Source organism: Ailuropoda melanoleuca, chromosome 9 (assembly GCF_002007445.2).
Source record: "Ailuropoda melanoleuca isolate Jingjing chromosome 9, ASM200744v2, whole genome shotgun sequence".
Classification (NCBI taxonomy): Eukaryota; Metazoa; Chordata; class Mammalia; order Carnivora; family Ursidae; genus Ailuropoda; species Ailuropoda melanoleuca.
Window position 1 is genome coordinate 30,292,240 of NC_048226.1, and position 14,122 is coordinate 30,306,361.

The 14,122-nt window shown below is 56.5% G+C and overlaps 2 protein-coding genes across 17 annotated transcripts in view; one reads left to right on the forward strand and one right to left on the reverse strand.

Annotated features, from left to right (window-relative positions):
* PML (PML nuclear body scaffold) overlaps positions 1 to 801 on the reverse strand; it is a 40,941-nt gene extending 40,140 nt beyond the window's left edge. For 7 of the 11 annotated variants that reach the window (XR_004627781.1, XR_004627782.1, XM_034668075.1 and 4 more), the window contains exon 1: positions 549 to 798. Coding sequence is in view for 9 of the 11 variants with exons in the window: in XM_034668075.1 (XP_034523966.1) it covers positions 549 to 683 (135 nt within the window). In the remaining 2 variants the exon portion in view is untranslated. Of the gene's footprint in view, positions 1 to 548 lie in introns of all 11 variants that reach the window. The other 4 variants (XM_034668070.1, XM_034668076.1, XM_034668077.1 and 1 more) reach the window with 2 other exon arrangements.
* Positions 802 to 2,832: 2,031 nt separating this feature from the next.
* STOML1 (stomatin like 1) lies at positions 2,833 to 13,957 on the forward strand. Of its 6 annotated transcripts, XR_004627783.1 has the most exons (8): positions 2,833 to 2,965; positions 4,649 to 4,755; positions 5,645 to 5,794; positions 6,108 to 6,311; positions 9,876 to 10,071; positions 10,478 to 10,690; positions 11,235 to 12,911; positions 13,193 to 13,957. XR_004627783.1 is itself a non-coding variant. In XM_034668078.1 (7 exons), exons 1-7 carry the CDS (start codon positions 2,833 to 2,835, stop codon positions 11,426 to 11,428), a joined length of 1,197 nt encoding a protein of 398 aa, XP_034523969.1. In that variant the 3' UTR covers positions 11,429 to 13,957. The 6 variants fall into 6 exon arrangements, 5 of the variants coding, with proteins under 5 accessions (XP_034523969.1, XP_034523970.1, XP_034523973.1 ...); XM_034668078.1 differs by having other exon boundaries at positions 11,235 to 13,957; XM_034668079.1 differs by having other exon boundaries at positions 10,481 to 10,690; positions 11,235 to 13,957.
* The last annotated feature ends 165 nt before the right edge of the window (positions 13,958 to 14,122 follow it).

Consider the following 14,122-nt stretch of genomic DNA (forward strand, 5'->3'; position numbering starts at 1 on the left):
GGGGGGATGGGGAAGGGGGGACTGGGCACGCAGGGTGTTCCAAGAGAAGGATCCTGGAGGTATCCCAGCAGAGAAACCACCACAGGAGCTCTGAGGCCTTAGCCGAGGCACTTCTCTCGTCTGGGCCAGTTTCCCACTTTCTGATCTGGGAACTTGGGTTTTGGCTTTCCACATCTGGGACATGCCCCTGGTTCCAGGCCTGCGCAACAGGCTACTCCCGCCATTCTCCCTACTCTGTGCAGGGGGCTTAGGGGGCGAGTCGCCAGGGTGGGCAGAAAAGTCCAGTCCCAAGTGTCTCGGACCCTCAGCGTCTTACCCCCCGTTCGTGGAAAATCCCAGCCCGGAGAGGCTCCCCTAACTCATCCTGTTGACCTTTTCTACTCTCACGTACCCGTACCCCAGCCAAGAGGGTGAGGACCCAAAGTCTGGTTTTCTCTCTGTGTCACTCTTTAAGGTCCTTGGTCAAGTTGCCCTCTCCCTTCCCACCTCTCCCCGCATCGTAGCACATCAACAAAGCTTAAACCCCATCTCCCCAAACCCAGTAGTACCTCCGTGGGGCTGTGGCTGGGGCTGGGCTGGTGGCCTTCGGGGACGGACTCCGGGGGAGGCATGGTGGGCGTGTGGGGAAGTGCGGGGTCTTGCTGGGGACCTGGAGATCGGGCGGGTGCAGGCTCTTGCTGCATGGATCACAGCACAGTTTCGATTCTCGGCTTTGAGCTACAGGGGCGGGAGGGGAAGCGGAACGAGAAGCAGGCGCCCGAAGCCAGTCTCCCCAGCAGGTCCGAAAGGGGCGGTGCTCACTCAGGGCCCGCCCCCCGAGAGGAAGTGAGACAGAGCGGAGGGGCGGTGCTAGGGGCGGAGAGGCCGGCGGTGGGCTTGGAAGACACGCCCAGAGCCGGAGGGAGGATTGGGAGGAGACAAGATGCTGGGGGTAAAAGGACGGTGGCGGAGCCGAGCGGGTGGGAGGCAGTGGGCACCCTCGCCTTTGAGCCTGGGCACAGAGATGAGCCACAGGTGGCCCTGCTTTGGAAGAACTCCAGGTCTAATGGAAGAGCAGTTACCCAAACAGAGGTTTTCACACAGTAGAGGGACTGGCGGGAGAGGAGATCCTCAGCTTGGACTTGAAGGAACTTGGGGTGGGGTGAGGAGGGGAGCGCTTGGAACAGCACGTGCGAAGACCTGGAGATTTGAAACAGGAGAGTCTGTTTAAAAACTAGGTTTCGTTATTTTCAGATTTAAGAGGGGAACCATTAGCAGGATCAGGGCTAAGGAGATGGACCAGTTCTATGGGTGACAGAGACTGAGTTTAGAACCCAGAAACATGACCCAGCATGTATGTTGGGACGGTCACTCTGACAACCTAGGACAGGTGGCCTGGTCTAGGACAATGACTGTGGGATGCAGAGGAAGGATCTGAGTCAGAGACACTCTGGGCGGACACTAGGTGGAGATGAGGGGAACAGGACGATGCCTTGGGTGACAGTTGGAGAGGCTGGTGAGTCTGAGGCAGAGGGGGCAGGGAGGGAAGGGGGAGAGCTGGTGAGCAGGTATGAAGACAGTGAGGAGAGAGCAAGTTAGCTCTTGGTCAAAGGAGAAGCATGCCAGCTCCCAGCTGGTGAGGGGAGAAAACACAACTCCAGGCAACTTCACTGAGCCAAAGGCCCTGGCTTCAAACATCAAACCATCCCAACCACTGCTAACTGCTGGGTACAATTCTGTGCTCAGTTCCAGCCTGGAGCAGACTAGGGATGGTAACGGGACCTTGCTCTTGTAAAGCTTATCATCTGGGCTGCGTGGGGAAAGGGAATGGCAGGGAGGGCCAATTTCCCAGGATTGTGTGAGGCCTCAGGGGCCTTGTCCTACCCTCCAGCCTGATCAGTACCCTCAGGGCTTTAGAATCAGGCCATCAGACTATGAAAAGCCAAAGACGGTGAGCAGCAGCTGCAGAAGGGACCTAGGAAGGGTCACATCTGGGGGTGTGATGTGTCTGAGGAGGCAAGGCTGGCATGTGGCTGAGACAAGGAAAGCTTTATTAATTTCTTTGCTCACTTTGAAAGACATCCTGCCCCAATTCCACGTTGAAAATCAATGCTTCTCAGAGTAAATTTACCATTTACCTTTAGATTTTCTCAAGCCATGGAGAGGCAAGTTACCTCTAGGTCAAGTTACCTCTGGATCAAGGTGTGGTGTTTCTGGACCTTTGTGATGCTCTGGAGGGCTGGCTCAGGGATGCTCTGTGCTATCCCCTCCTTCCTCACTCTGCTGTGCTCCTTGAGGTCTGCACATGAAATTTCTCTTTTTGTGCCAAAGTTCAGGCCCTCCCGCCCCACCTTGACCACGGTGAGGCTGGCTAGGGCTTCATTCAACAAATAAGTGTTGAGATCATTCTGTGCCAGGCTAGCGAGGCTGTGGGGACACAAGGAGGAAAAATTTGCTGACCATGCCCAGCCGAAACCCCAATTCTAGATAAGACATCCCACACACTCCCATCCCAGTATGTGAGTTTGCAGCGGGAGTGCTGAGAAGGCTGGTAGCATTTCCTTGATTCTGGAGGAAATTCGGCTTCTGAGAACCCACTCACAAAGCTGCCCTTGCTTTCCAGCTCCTTTTCCAAAGCCAGACGGGAGCAGGTAGGCACGAGTCCGGCGGGCTCGGTCCTCCCGGCTCAGGGGGCGCTGTGGGGTGGCGGGAGCCGGGCCCGGCTAGCCGCAGCCCCCTGAGCCCGTGGCCAGCGAGACCGGAAGCGGCGGCCGGCAGGGGCGGGCCGGGTAGCGGCCGGCGTCTCTGGCCCTGCGCCGCGGGGGGGCAAGGGGCGCGCTCCTGTCAAGAGCCATGCTCGGCAGGTCCGGGTACCGGGCGCTGCCCCTGGGGGACTTTGACCGTTTCCAGCAGTCGAGCTTCGGCTTCCTGGGCTCGCAGAAGGGCTGCTTGTCCCCGGAGCGGGGCGGCGTGGGGCCGGGGGCCGGTGAGTGGCCGCCCAGCACAGCGGACCCGGGGCGGGGACCGCCTGGTACCCTCAGGAGTCACCCGGTTTGGCGCCCTCGCACCCTAAGAGGAGGCACCGAGAGTGGCCACGATGTGGAGAAGGGCCTGGACCGGGCGTGGGGATGCTAGCGCTCATCCGCCCTCCCTAGGGCTCCTGGGCTGCGGGCTCGGAGCTCTCTCATCTTCTGACAGGCCTCATCCCCTCATTTCTCCTCTCGGCACTTATCCGCCCTTTAAGCCTGGGAAGGGATTTCAAATTCCCATTTTGATTTATTTCTTTATTTGAGAGAGCGGGAGGGAGGGAAGTAGGGTGGGTGGAGGGACAGAGGGAGAGGGAGAGAATCTCAAGCAGTGGGGCCAGATCTCAGGGACTGAGATCACGACCTGAGCAGAGACCTGCAGTTGGTAGGTTCAACGACTGGGCCACCCAAGAGCTGCCTCAAATTCCCATTTTGACCAGAAGGAACCCAGAATTTAGGCATGGGATGTAACCAGCGCACTAAGGTTTGGCCGCAGAGAAATGGCAGAATCTTCATCCCAGGGGGGCTACTTCTAGGTGCCTGAAGCTTAAGCATCTGCCCATTTCCTGGTGGATACGGGCAGGCCCTCAGTTGCCTGTTGTGTCGGCTTTGGTCATCTCTTGTTCCAGAGCCTTGAGGGATTCCCTTGGCCCTGGGGCCGGATCCCACATACCTCAGTCTGACAAGCAAACACTGGAGGATTTGATCTCTCCTGACCCTCCTGTAATGACAGCTAACCTCTCCAAGGCTTCCTTTCCTGCAGGGTCCATGGGGGTCAGAGCCAGACAGGAAAGTGCCCTGGGGCTTGGAAAGCCCAGATGGCATGGCATTCCTGGGAGGACTGAGAAAAAGCTCCTGTCTGCTTCCTGCCCAGGCTTGGGAGGGGAAAGAGAGCAGAGGATAGCTGTGCTAGATTCTGGGGCTTTCTCAGCTCCACTTTCATCCTGGGCTCTTGGTTCTCCAGGGGCCAGGACTTCTGTCTCAGAGGAGGCTCGTCTTCTTAGTTCCCACCTCCTACCCAAAGGACTTCAAATAAAGCATTTGATAGTCCTTAGGGCATAAAGGCCCGGGGTGGGGGGGGGGAGAAGGTGAGTTGTGAGCTAGGGAAGAACATCTTCACCTTCACGGGTTCCCACTGAGCCATTAATGCTTTATCCCTTTAGGCTAAGGCATTATCTCCAAAAGGATGCCCTGAAAGCACACTTCTGGGGCTGCTGGTGGAGGAGGAATGTGTTGTACCACCAGCATTCAGTTCAGCCCAGCACAGTGTTTACAGATGCCCGGGCGCTCCTGGCTCTGTGCCAGGTATGGGAGGCACTATATATCAGACAAGAGAATTGATCCAGATACCTGGTGAGGAGAGCATCGCATGGATTGGCTTCTCAAATCTAATGGCTGTTGCCTAGCAGAGACTCGGCCTTGTGGAGGTGGGACTTGAGGCAGATTAGTTTTGATGTGTGGGAGGAGGGAACATGCTTAACTAGCATCTGGCTAAAGACAGAAAGTAGGGAAGCAGGCAACTGAGACCCCTGAGAAGGGACGAGCCGTTGGAGGGGGAGGTGGGCAAAAGGTGCACTTGACCAACTTCACTCCTGCCAGAACCAGTTGGCGTTCCTTGACCGCCTCTGCTCTCTTGTCCCCAGATGCGCCTCAGAGCTGGCCTTCCTACCTCTGCCATGGCCTCATCAGTTTCCTGGGGTTCTTGCTGCTACTGATCACCTTCCCCATTTCTGGCTGGTTTGCCTTGAAGGTAAGGCTGGCTGGGTCAGACTTCAGGGGGATTGGGCCCCACTCTCCATGCTGTGTCCCCTTCCCCTAAAAATTACATTATCACATCCCAGTCTGGTGCAGGATTGTTCATTCATATCTTTCAGATGAGGAAACAGGCTCAGGCTTGTCCAAAGTCATACTGGGAGCCAGTGAGTGGTAAACAAGCCTTCCCAAACTCCCCAAGTCCTGGGGTCTGGACACTGGCTTTAAGGTGCACACACATATCTTTGCCACATCTTCCTTTCTTTGGGTTAGGCTAAAATTTGAACTGAAAAATACTCCACTTGGCCCAGCAGGTAATGAGTAATAGGAATTCAGGCCTGGTTTTTAGCAAGGGCTGGTATAGAGGGGAAAGCGTGAGCTGTACATAGGGATCATATCTGAGAGCTACAGTGAAGTTAGAAGCCCAGACAGCCGTGCCTTTTGTGTGGCCCTAGGCAACAGTCAACTTTTCTAGAAAGCCTTTGGGTTTGGTGTGGTCTGGAAGGAAGACTTTAGAAGGTGCTAAATCCTAGTCCTAAAACTGCCACTGAAACAAATACTGTGTGACCTTGGGCAAGTCACTTTGCCTGTCTGGGCCTTCATTTTTCAATTTGGACCTATTTACTCCTAAAGTTGACAAAGCCCTTTGCTGGGGATTAGAGTCATTCAGAACTGCATTCAAATCTTGCCAGTTTCACTTGGGGGCTGTGTGACTTTTGAGCAAATCATTTAACCTCTCAGAGCTTTGGTTTTCTCTTCTAAAAAGATTTAAGGATCGCTGACACTGACCAAGGCAAAGGAGAGAGAGGGGAGCGGAGTACCTGGGCAGATGCTGTTGTCAGCCTAGGCCCAGTACTTTCGCCCCTTTTCCTCACCCTCATGAACAGATTGTGCCCACTTATGAGCGGATGATCGTGTTTCGACTGGGCCGGATCCGCACCCCTCAGGGGCCTGGCATGGTTCTGCTCTTGCCCTTCATCGACTCCTTTCAGCGGGTGGATTTGAGGACACGAGCTTTCAATGTCCCTCCCTGTAAGGTGAGGATCTTCTTGGCTCCCCCCGGGCAGAGGGAGTGGGGGGGTGGTTTGTGCGGAGTGATGGTGGGATCCAGTACCTTAGTGTATGAGTAGCCATCAGTGCAGGGTGGTGGGAGAAACCAGAAAGTTGAGGATGGAGGTGGGGAGGACGTCCTTGCTCAGTGTACCTAATGACATGCACTTGGGGACATGAATTTCCCCTTGAGGAGCTAGGTACCAGGAGGGTGGGTTAAGCTGGGTGGTCTTGGTGGGCCTGACCTCCCTGCAGCACCAGCCCCTTGAGTGTCTCTTCTTTCATGACCTCCCCCAACAGCTGGCCTCTAAGGATGGGGCTGTGCTGTCTGTGGGGGCCGATGTCCAGTTCCGCATCTGGGATCCGGTACTGTCTGTGATGACTGTGAAGGACCTGAACATGGCCACACGCATGACGGCCCAGAATGCCATGACCAAGGCCCTGCTCAAGAGGCCTCTGCGGGAGATCCAGATGGAGAAGCTCAAGATCAGCGACCAGCTCCTGGTAGGCAGCTCCTCACATGGTGGAGGTCAGTGGTGGGCTCCTGGGCCTGGCTCTGCCTGCCAGGGCACTTGGAGCAAAGCACCAGATTGCTCTGGGCCTCCGTTTACTGTATGTTCCAACCTTGGAAGAGCCAGCGGTCTGGGTGGGACAGAGGAACAGAAGATGGGTGCAGACCATAGTGGTCTTGGGCAAGCCTGTCTTGGAGAGGCACAGGGGCCCTAAGAGAGGAGTGGCCTGACCGAGATTCTGGGGCCCTGCCTAACCGCTGTGGTTTTACTCTTCCTTCACTGCTCTGCAGGCATTGCCATGACAACACTGGGCCTCACAGGCGGGTGGGTGGGTGAAAGGAGCGGGGGCCCTCCTGACACAGTCACCTGGGGAATTCCGTGCTCCACAGTGCAGCGTGTGCATTTTGGGAGCTTTGAGTTCCTTGTTCAGAACAGAACAAAGAGACACGAGGGCATTTGGACCTTTTTCCTGCCTCTCCATGTGTGAGTAATTATCTACACCAGAATTCCCCTCGCATCCTTTCTGTGAGAGGACGGGGTGGAAATGTGGCATGGGTCACACATGGCAGCGTGTCCCCTGCTCCCTACGCTCACCTTGGGCTTATTGCCGTGTCCTGGTGGACTCTGGGTGAGGTGTCCCCTTAGTCCCCTTGGCTCTGTTTGCCCCTGGGGTTCTGGGGTTCCAGGACGGGAGGGGTGGGGTAACGCCAGTCCCGGAGGTCCTGGTCTCCTCCGGAAGTGAACCACCCCCGTGAGGGAAGCTCCTGAGGCGACGCTGCCACGTGGTGGCGTTAGCTGTCACGTGCGGGGCAGTTCAGAGTTTACAAGTCCTCTTGCTGCCCACGTGTACCCACTTTACTTTTTGCTGTGAGAGGGCCGATGTTATGGTTTAATTTTGGAGGGAGGAAACTAAGGGCTCAGAAGTTATTTGTCACCCCCCAAGAACCGTGGTCAAGGGCAGAGCTGGCCCAGAGCCAGATCACCTGCCCTCCCGCCCCCCTATCCCTCAATTCAGCGCTCCGTCTTCTACAATTGATAACAAATTGATAACTTTTATTTATGAAACCACAATCCATGTTAGTGTACTTTTCAAAGGAGAAAGCTGATCTCGGCCTTATTGCTGTCAGGGGCGAGTCGGGGAAGAAGCCAGAACACCAGGCGTGTTGTGCAACAAAGCTGAGAGAGGCAGTTTGGGGAAGTCGGTCCCACACCAGGATGTTAGTCATTTAGGGCCCATTGCCTAGATGGAGTTGGCGCCTGGTAGAGTGGGGTCAGTGCCTGTGGTTACAACGAAGTCCCAGGAACGCCAGCTTGCCTCCCGGAAGCCCCAGGTCAGGAGTGCATTTCTCATTCTCATGCCCCTTTCTGCCTCCTCCTCCCTGGAGGGACGCACACTCCCCGCTCTCCCTTGCTGGACCCTCCTTAGCTGCTCACTCTTCCCCCAGGCTGCTTGCTTCTGTCCACTGCCCACCCCACTGCAGCCTGGCCTCTCCGTCCTCGGGGTGGGGGGGAGCAAACACTGGGACAGGAACCCTTTCAGCTCCTCTGGCGTCACCCCTTCAACCTCCATGTGCGCTCTTCCCCCGGCCTTACTGCAAGCGGTGCTTCCTCAGAGGCCCCTCCCTGCGTGGGCAGTGCTCGGTGCTCGGGCTCAGCTCCTGCTCCGGTAGTCCTCCCTCCTCTCCTTTGTGCGTGGGCGCAGGCTCTGACTGCACCCCAGCCACTAACAGCTCGCCCCCGCCTCTCCCCACTTCTCCCTGGCCCTGCCCACCCCTGTCCTCCATCTAGGTTTCTCCAGACTCCTAAGATGACAACTTGACCTCCCTCCTGCTAGCTCCCAGCACTTCTCAGTCCTACACTTGCTTCACCTGGTGGGAGCCTGACTGTGTGCGCCCTCTCCTCCCTCTCTCTCTCTCTCTCTCTCTCTCTCTCTCTCTCTCTCTCTCTCGGATCCTCTGCTTCCCTTGGCTTCCATTATTCTCCTGCTTTTCCTTCTTCCAGCTCACTCCTGGTTATGCCTTGCTCTCCTGCCCTTCGGTTTCCAAGTTTCCACCCTCCGTCACTGCACAGCCAGGCAACCACCACACTTACTGCTTGTTTCCCTGGTGTCTTGCTGTAGCTTAATATAGTTGACAGAGTTGTGCTCTGTCCTCTGCATATCTTGACTTCACAGCCACGTCTCCGTTTGACACCCAGATCTGCCTCATTTCTGCCTGCATTTGAAACAGTGGCCCACGTGGTCCCGTGTCTCCCCCCTCAGCCCCCTTCAATCCACTGTTCACAGAGCGGCCAGGAGGATCTTCCCAATGAGCGAGTCTGCTGTCACCTCCCTGCTAAATTCCTCTCTGAGGCTCCTTGTGTGTCAGAATAAATCCAAGTGAGCCGGAGCCACCCACCTCTGAGCCCTCAGCTGTCCCCAGTCTCCCAGCCCACGCTTGAGGGTCTAGCTAAATGGAACAGTGGTTACTCACACTTCCCCAGACAGTCTAGGTTCTCCTGTCCAGCCTTTTGTACATGCTGTTCCTGTTGCCTGAAAGAGTCCTTCTTGTGGGGTTCCCGGACCCAGTTCCAAGGTGGGGAAGGGGGTTTCCACACACACAACACCAAGCAATTTTCAGACACCAGTAGGTGTCCCGAGAATTCAACTCATTTCTGACACTGTCTACCCAGAGACAGCATCAGATCCCGTGGGTTAAGGGCTCAGTCCCACAAGGCTGCCTCCCACCCCTCACTAAAGATGCCAGTCCCAAGCCCCAGGCTGTTACCCATGCTTCTGACCAACCAGCTCAAGTTTGGGGGTTCCAGCAACCTCCCTGGGTCCTTTTGCTAGAGTGGCTCACAGAACTCTGGGAAACACTTATGCTTACCAGTTTATTAAAGGATATGATAAAAGATATGAGTCAACAGCCAGACAAAGAGATACACCAGAGCTTCATGCCCTCCCCAGGCACCCTGCTCCTTGGCATTCACCAGCCTGGAAGCTCCGGAACCCAGTCCTCCTGGGAATTTTATGGAGACTTCTTTGTCTACTGAGGACCAAGTCATTGGTCATCACTCAGGGTGGGACTCAAAGTTCCAACTTTCTAATCACATAGTTGGTCCTTCTGGCGCCCAGTCCCCACCCTTCAGTGGAGTCCAGAAATCACCTTTCTTACCATCACAAAAGACCCCTTTATCAGTCTTCTCACAGGCAATTCCAAGGGTTGTAGGAGCTGTGAGTCAGGAGCAAAGACAAACACATAGAAGTATATTTTATCAGTTGAATGATCAAATGCATATTTCTTATCAATCGCAGCCTCGCAGTCTGCTCTCCTCTGTGGCTGGGGTGACCCCCGCTCCTCCTGCATCACCGCCCCCTCCCTGGACCTCCAGGGGGTCAGGCCCAATCCTAGTTGCTCACACCCGCTGCCAGCGGCTGGGTTGTAATTGCCCTCTGCCTGCATTCCCCGGGAGGGAGCCTGGCCCTGGAGGGAGGCCGTGGCACCTCCAGCCCAAAGAAGGTGCTCCCAAAATGGCTTGTCGATTTAATTCCATTTCTCCGCACGCTGTTTTCCAGCTGGAAATCAATGATGTGACCAGGGCCTGGGGGCTGGAGGTGGACCGAGTGGAACTAGCAGTGGAGGCGGTGCTCCAGCCACCCCAGGACAGCCCAGCGGGGCCCAGCTTGGACAGCACCCTCCAGCAGCTGGCCCTCCACTTCCTGGGAGGAGGCCTGTCCTCTGTGGCGGGAGGTGCCTCACCCCCAGGGCCAGGTGAGGAGCCCCTGGGAAGAAGGGGAGGTGCTCCCGGGGCGCTCGGCTCCTGCGCGGGCTCAGCTTTGCTCCCCGTTCCCTTAACTGAGCTGAGCACCTCGTGCAGTGCACCCCTGCCCAGCTGCTCCGGCCGGCCCACTGCTGGAGCCGACGGGAGCTGAGACAGTGAGTAGAGCCCTGCTGTCTGAGTGGGTAGAGGCCTTCCGGGAGCCTCCATGGGGGACAGCACCCAGGGGGTGAAAGCTGAAGGGCTGCTGCTTAGCCGAGGAGGGAGTTGAGCTCAGGCCTGAAGGGCGAATAAGAGGCCGCTGCCATGAGAGGTGCAGAGGTCACAGCGAGCCTGACCTTGGCCGCACACTAACTTTTTCTCTTTGCTTCCTTCCCCAACCCTGTTGGCCACCCCCAGCAGACACCTTGGAGATGGTGAGCGAAGTTGAGCAGCCTGTCCCTCACGTTGGTGCTGGGCTCAGCCCAAAGCAGCCCGTGGCCGAGGGGCTGCTGAATGCCCTGCAGCCCTCCCTGTCGGAGGCCCTGGTCAGCCAAGTCGGGGCCTGCTACCAGTTCAATGTCATCCTGCCCAGTGGGACCCAGAGTATCTACTTCCTAGACCTCACTACAGGTGCCGCTGCCCTTCCCGCCCTCGCCTTCCCAGCCAGGTTGCTTGTAGCCACCCACTCCCCGTGGTCCTTTTTTAAATTTAAATTTAAAATCCCTCTGCTCCTGCCAACAGTTTAGAGTGAACCCATAGCAGCCAGGGGCTCAGACAGCATGGGCAGTCAATGAGAATCCGGGCCTTTGTCTCCCTGCCCTGTCCCCGTGAGCAGGACGACTGCGAGAGCTGAGCTCCCTGCGAATAGCCGGAGCCCCGCACACAGTGCAGGCTTCCTGTGCGCCAGGCTCTGTGCTGAGCACGTGCAGTGCGTGATCTCACCTGCTTCTCACTGAGGGCCTCTGATTCCGGGATGATTGTCCTCCCCATTTCACCAGTTTGGAAACTGAGGCCCTGAGTGGTCACACAGCCAATAAGACTTGAACTCAGGGAATGAGAACCTGAACACTTAACTATAACTTTCCACTCCTCCCAGTGGGATATGCTAACCAGGTCTTCCCCCTGCTGCATAGCTGTCCCCCTACTAATGCTCAATTTTTCTTTCCCTCCACAGGGCACGGGAGGGTAGGACACGGGGTGCCTGACGGTACCCCTGATGTGGTGGTGGAGATGGCGGAGGCAGACCTGCGGGCCCTTCTGTGCAGGGAGTTGCGGCCCTTGGGGGCCTACATGAGTGGGCGGCTAAAGGTGAAGGGGGACTTGGCCGTGGCCATGAAGCTGGAGGCTGTCCTCAGGGCCCTGAAGTAGCAGCTTTGGCTGACTGTCTATAGCCCAGCCCCGAGTCTGGCGTCAAGCCAGGGGTCATCGTGGAGGAGGCGGCACTGGTGCCACACCTTGGATTGTTGAGGCCCTAAGAAGTTTCAGGCTCAGCCAGGAGCCAGTGAATGGAGGCTGGCAGACACCAGAGGCTGGGAGAGACTGGTGCCTTGCCCTTCTCACTTCGAGGGCTTCTCTGGACAAGCCTTTGCCCATCCCGGTCCTCGGCTGCATGCTCAGCCCCGAGCTGGGTACACAGCGTGATGACAAGAGAGCCAGGCCTGCTCCGCTCTGCTGGCTACCTGACTGGAGAGGCAGGGCCTACAGAGACAGCCTGACCGCAACGGGTTTGGTCCCAGTGTGAGGGAGCCAAGCATGTTTCTCAGGTCCCAGCTCCAGAGTGGGGATCAGAGTGGTCGAGTGGGGGAGAAGGAAGGCAGCCACCAAGAAGAGTCACTGCAGGGCAGGGATTTGGGGATCGAGCTGGGCCTGCCTCCCTGGTTGTCATTTAGGCCCAGGCCAGTGGGCAGTGGGGATGGAAAAGCGTGGGGCCTTCTCTGCCTCTGGCCCTGCTCCTGAAGATGTCTTGGCTCATCTCTCAGCTCCGTCTTGCATGCCTGACGGGCTGGGGCCCAGGGCAGCATGTAGGAGAGCCCTGCTGTTCCTGTGCTTTTTACCAGAGGTTTGCAAACCACTAATAAATGTGCTGTTTACAATGTATTGAAGAGAAGTGGGGGCATGGGGGTGGGTTGGGGGGCCCCCTGAGGCCATGCCCCTATTGCCACCCAGGCAAGGACCAGGGCTGGGAGGCTGATGCACCCTTAATATATGTGTGTGAATCACCCACAGTTCCCCTTCCTGCCAAGGGTTTCAGAGACCCTGGGGCAGGTGCAGGCTCTTCTGTTTCTCTTTGGGGTAGAGGTTCACCAGGAAAGAGAGGGTATGGGTGTGTCAGGGCTGGTCCTGCAGACACCCTCCCAAGGGGCAGGGTGGGGAGTCTGATCACATTCAGGAGATGAGTCAGGGCTGCTGTTAGCTCCCCATCGAGTCAGGGCTGCTGTTAGCTCCCCATCGAGTCAGGCCTGCTGTTAGCTCCCCGTCCTCTTTCCCCCAGGGCCCCTGTTTCTCCAGCAGAGGAAGGGAAGGAACAGAAGGAACTGGGCCTGGAGGCCTGGCTGGGGCTTTAGCCCTGGGAGCCCGGCGCAGCTTTCTGCTCCAGTGCTCCAGCCCAAACCCCAGGGACCCTGGGAAGGGGACTTTTACTTCTTCAGCCCTAAGAAATGAATCTCACTTCCTGGAAAGGCTTGTGAAAAAAGAAACCCACAGAAATCGGGACCTCCCCTTTGCGAAACAGCCCTGGGCTTGTCCTTTGGCACCAGGCTGTTCCCCTTGGGGCCTCTCCAGCTCCCCTGGCACCAGGCCCCGGCTGCTTTTCCCCTTTGTTCCTGTGAGTGCCTGCCTTTCTGCTCCTCTGGTAAGTCTTTGTAGCATGGACTGCGTGGCCTTGGGGTTCAAGTTTCAGCTCCAGGGCCCCCATCTTGGAGGGCCAGAGCCCTGGCCAGCTGCCCCCGCTCTGCCCTCAGCTGGAGGCCGCCTTCCCTGCAGTCCCTCCCATCCCCGCCAGCCACTCTCTTGCCACCCTCCAGGCCTAGTGGGGCACGGGCCTCTGCTCTCCACTGGGCCCCCCTCCACACTGGGGCTGTTCCCCACTGTCTGCGTCATTGTTCCTTGCATTGGTGCCTGCCCTCCCTGCAGGACTGTGAGCTTCATGCGTGAGCTGTTCATCCATTCCTCCGGGGCAGCACACAGTGTACCGGGAGTTTATGGGAAAGCCCCACGTCTTCATCATGAAAACGGAGGAGAAATCGAAACTCAGATTATCTTTGTGGGTGTGGGAGGATCAACATGACATTTACAGGAAACGGAATCTTCTGGATGTCTGTATAGCTGGGGAGTTAAGGCCTGCCACTAATTGCCCCTGTTGAGGGACACTCATTCCTTGACGAGGCCAGCACTCCAGAACGGGAGTTCTTTCCCACAGGTTTAAGGGCCCCTGGGCTTCTGAGGACTGAGAAGACCTTGCAGTCTGCTGGGGAAGGCAAAGGGCGCTTAACAGGGCTAGAGTGTGAGGAGGGAGGGAGAAAGTGTCAATCAGAGGAGGCTTCCCGGAGGAGGTGATACCCTTGCAGCCACAGGGCAGGTGATGAGAGAAGAAAAGAAATGGGGCAAAGCATGCCACAGAGGGGCTAGCCCCTGCGAGGACACAGCCAGAAGAGGCAGCTGAGCGCCTCTGATTTTGGGAACTGGAACCTCAAGTGTGTGGGGGGGTGCATGGATTTGGGGGAGAGGGGTTAGAAAACAGTAATGCCGTACCATATATGTGCCTGCACTGAACTAGACTTGCTGTATGTCATTTTTTTCCTCAAGATAACCTTGTGAAAAATGATAAGTAAAATGCTCACGTTGATGTATGTGTAATGTATTATTTTGATGTTATTTAAAAAATAAGTAAATTTTGAATAGCTGGTACAGTCACGTCATTCGCAATTTTTTGGATTAAAAATGCATATTATTAAAATTGTCCCTCACACTCCTGATTCCATCCACGTATTTCCCACACCTTCCTCCAAACGGATCTGCTGATACTAGTTTGTTGGTTATTCTTCCAGAAGTTTTTTTTTTTTT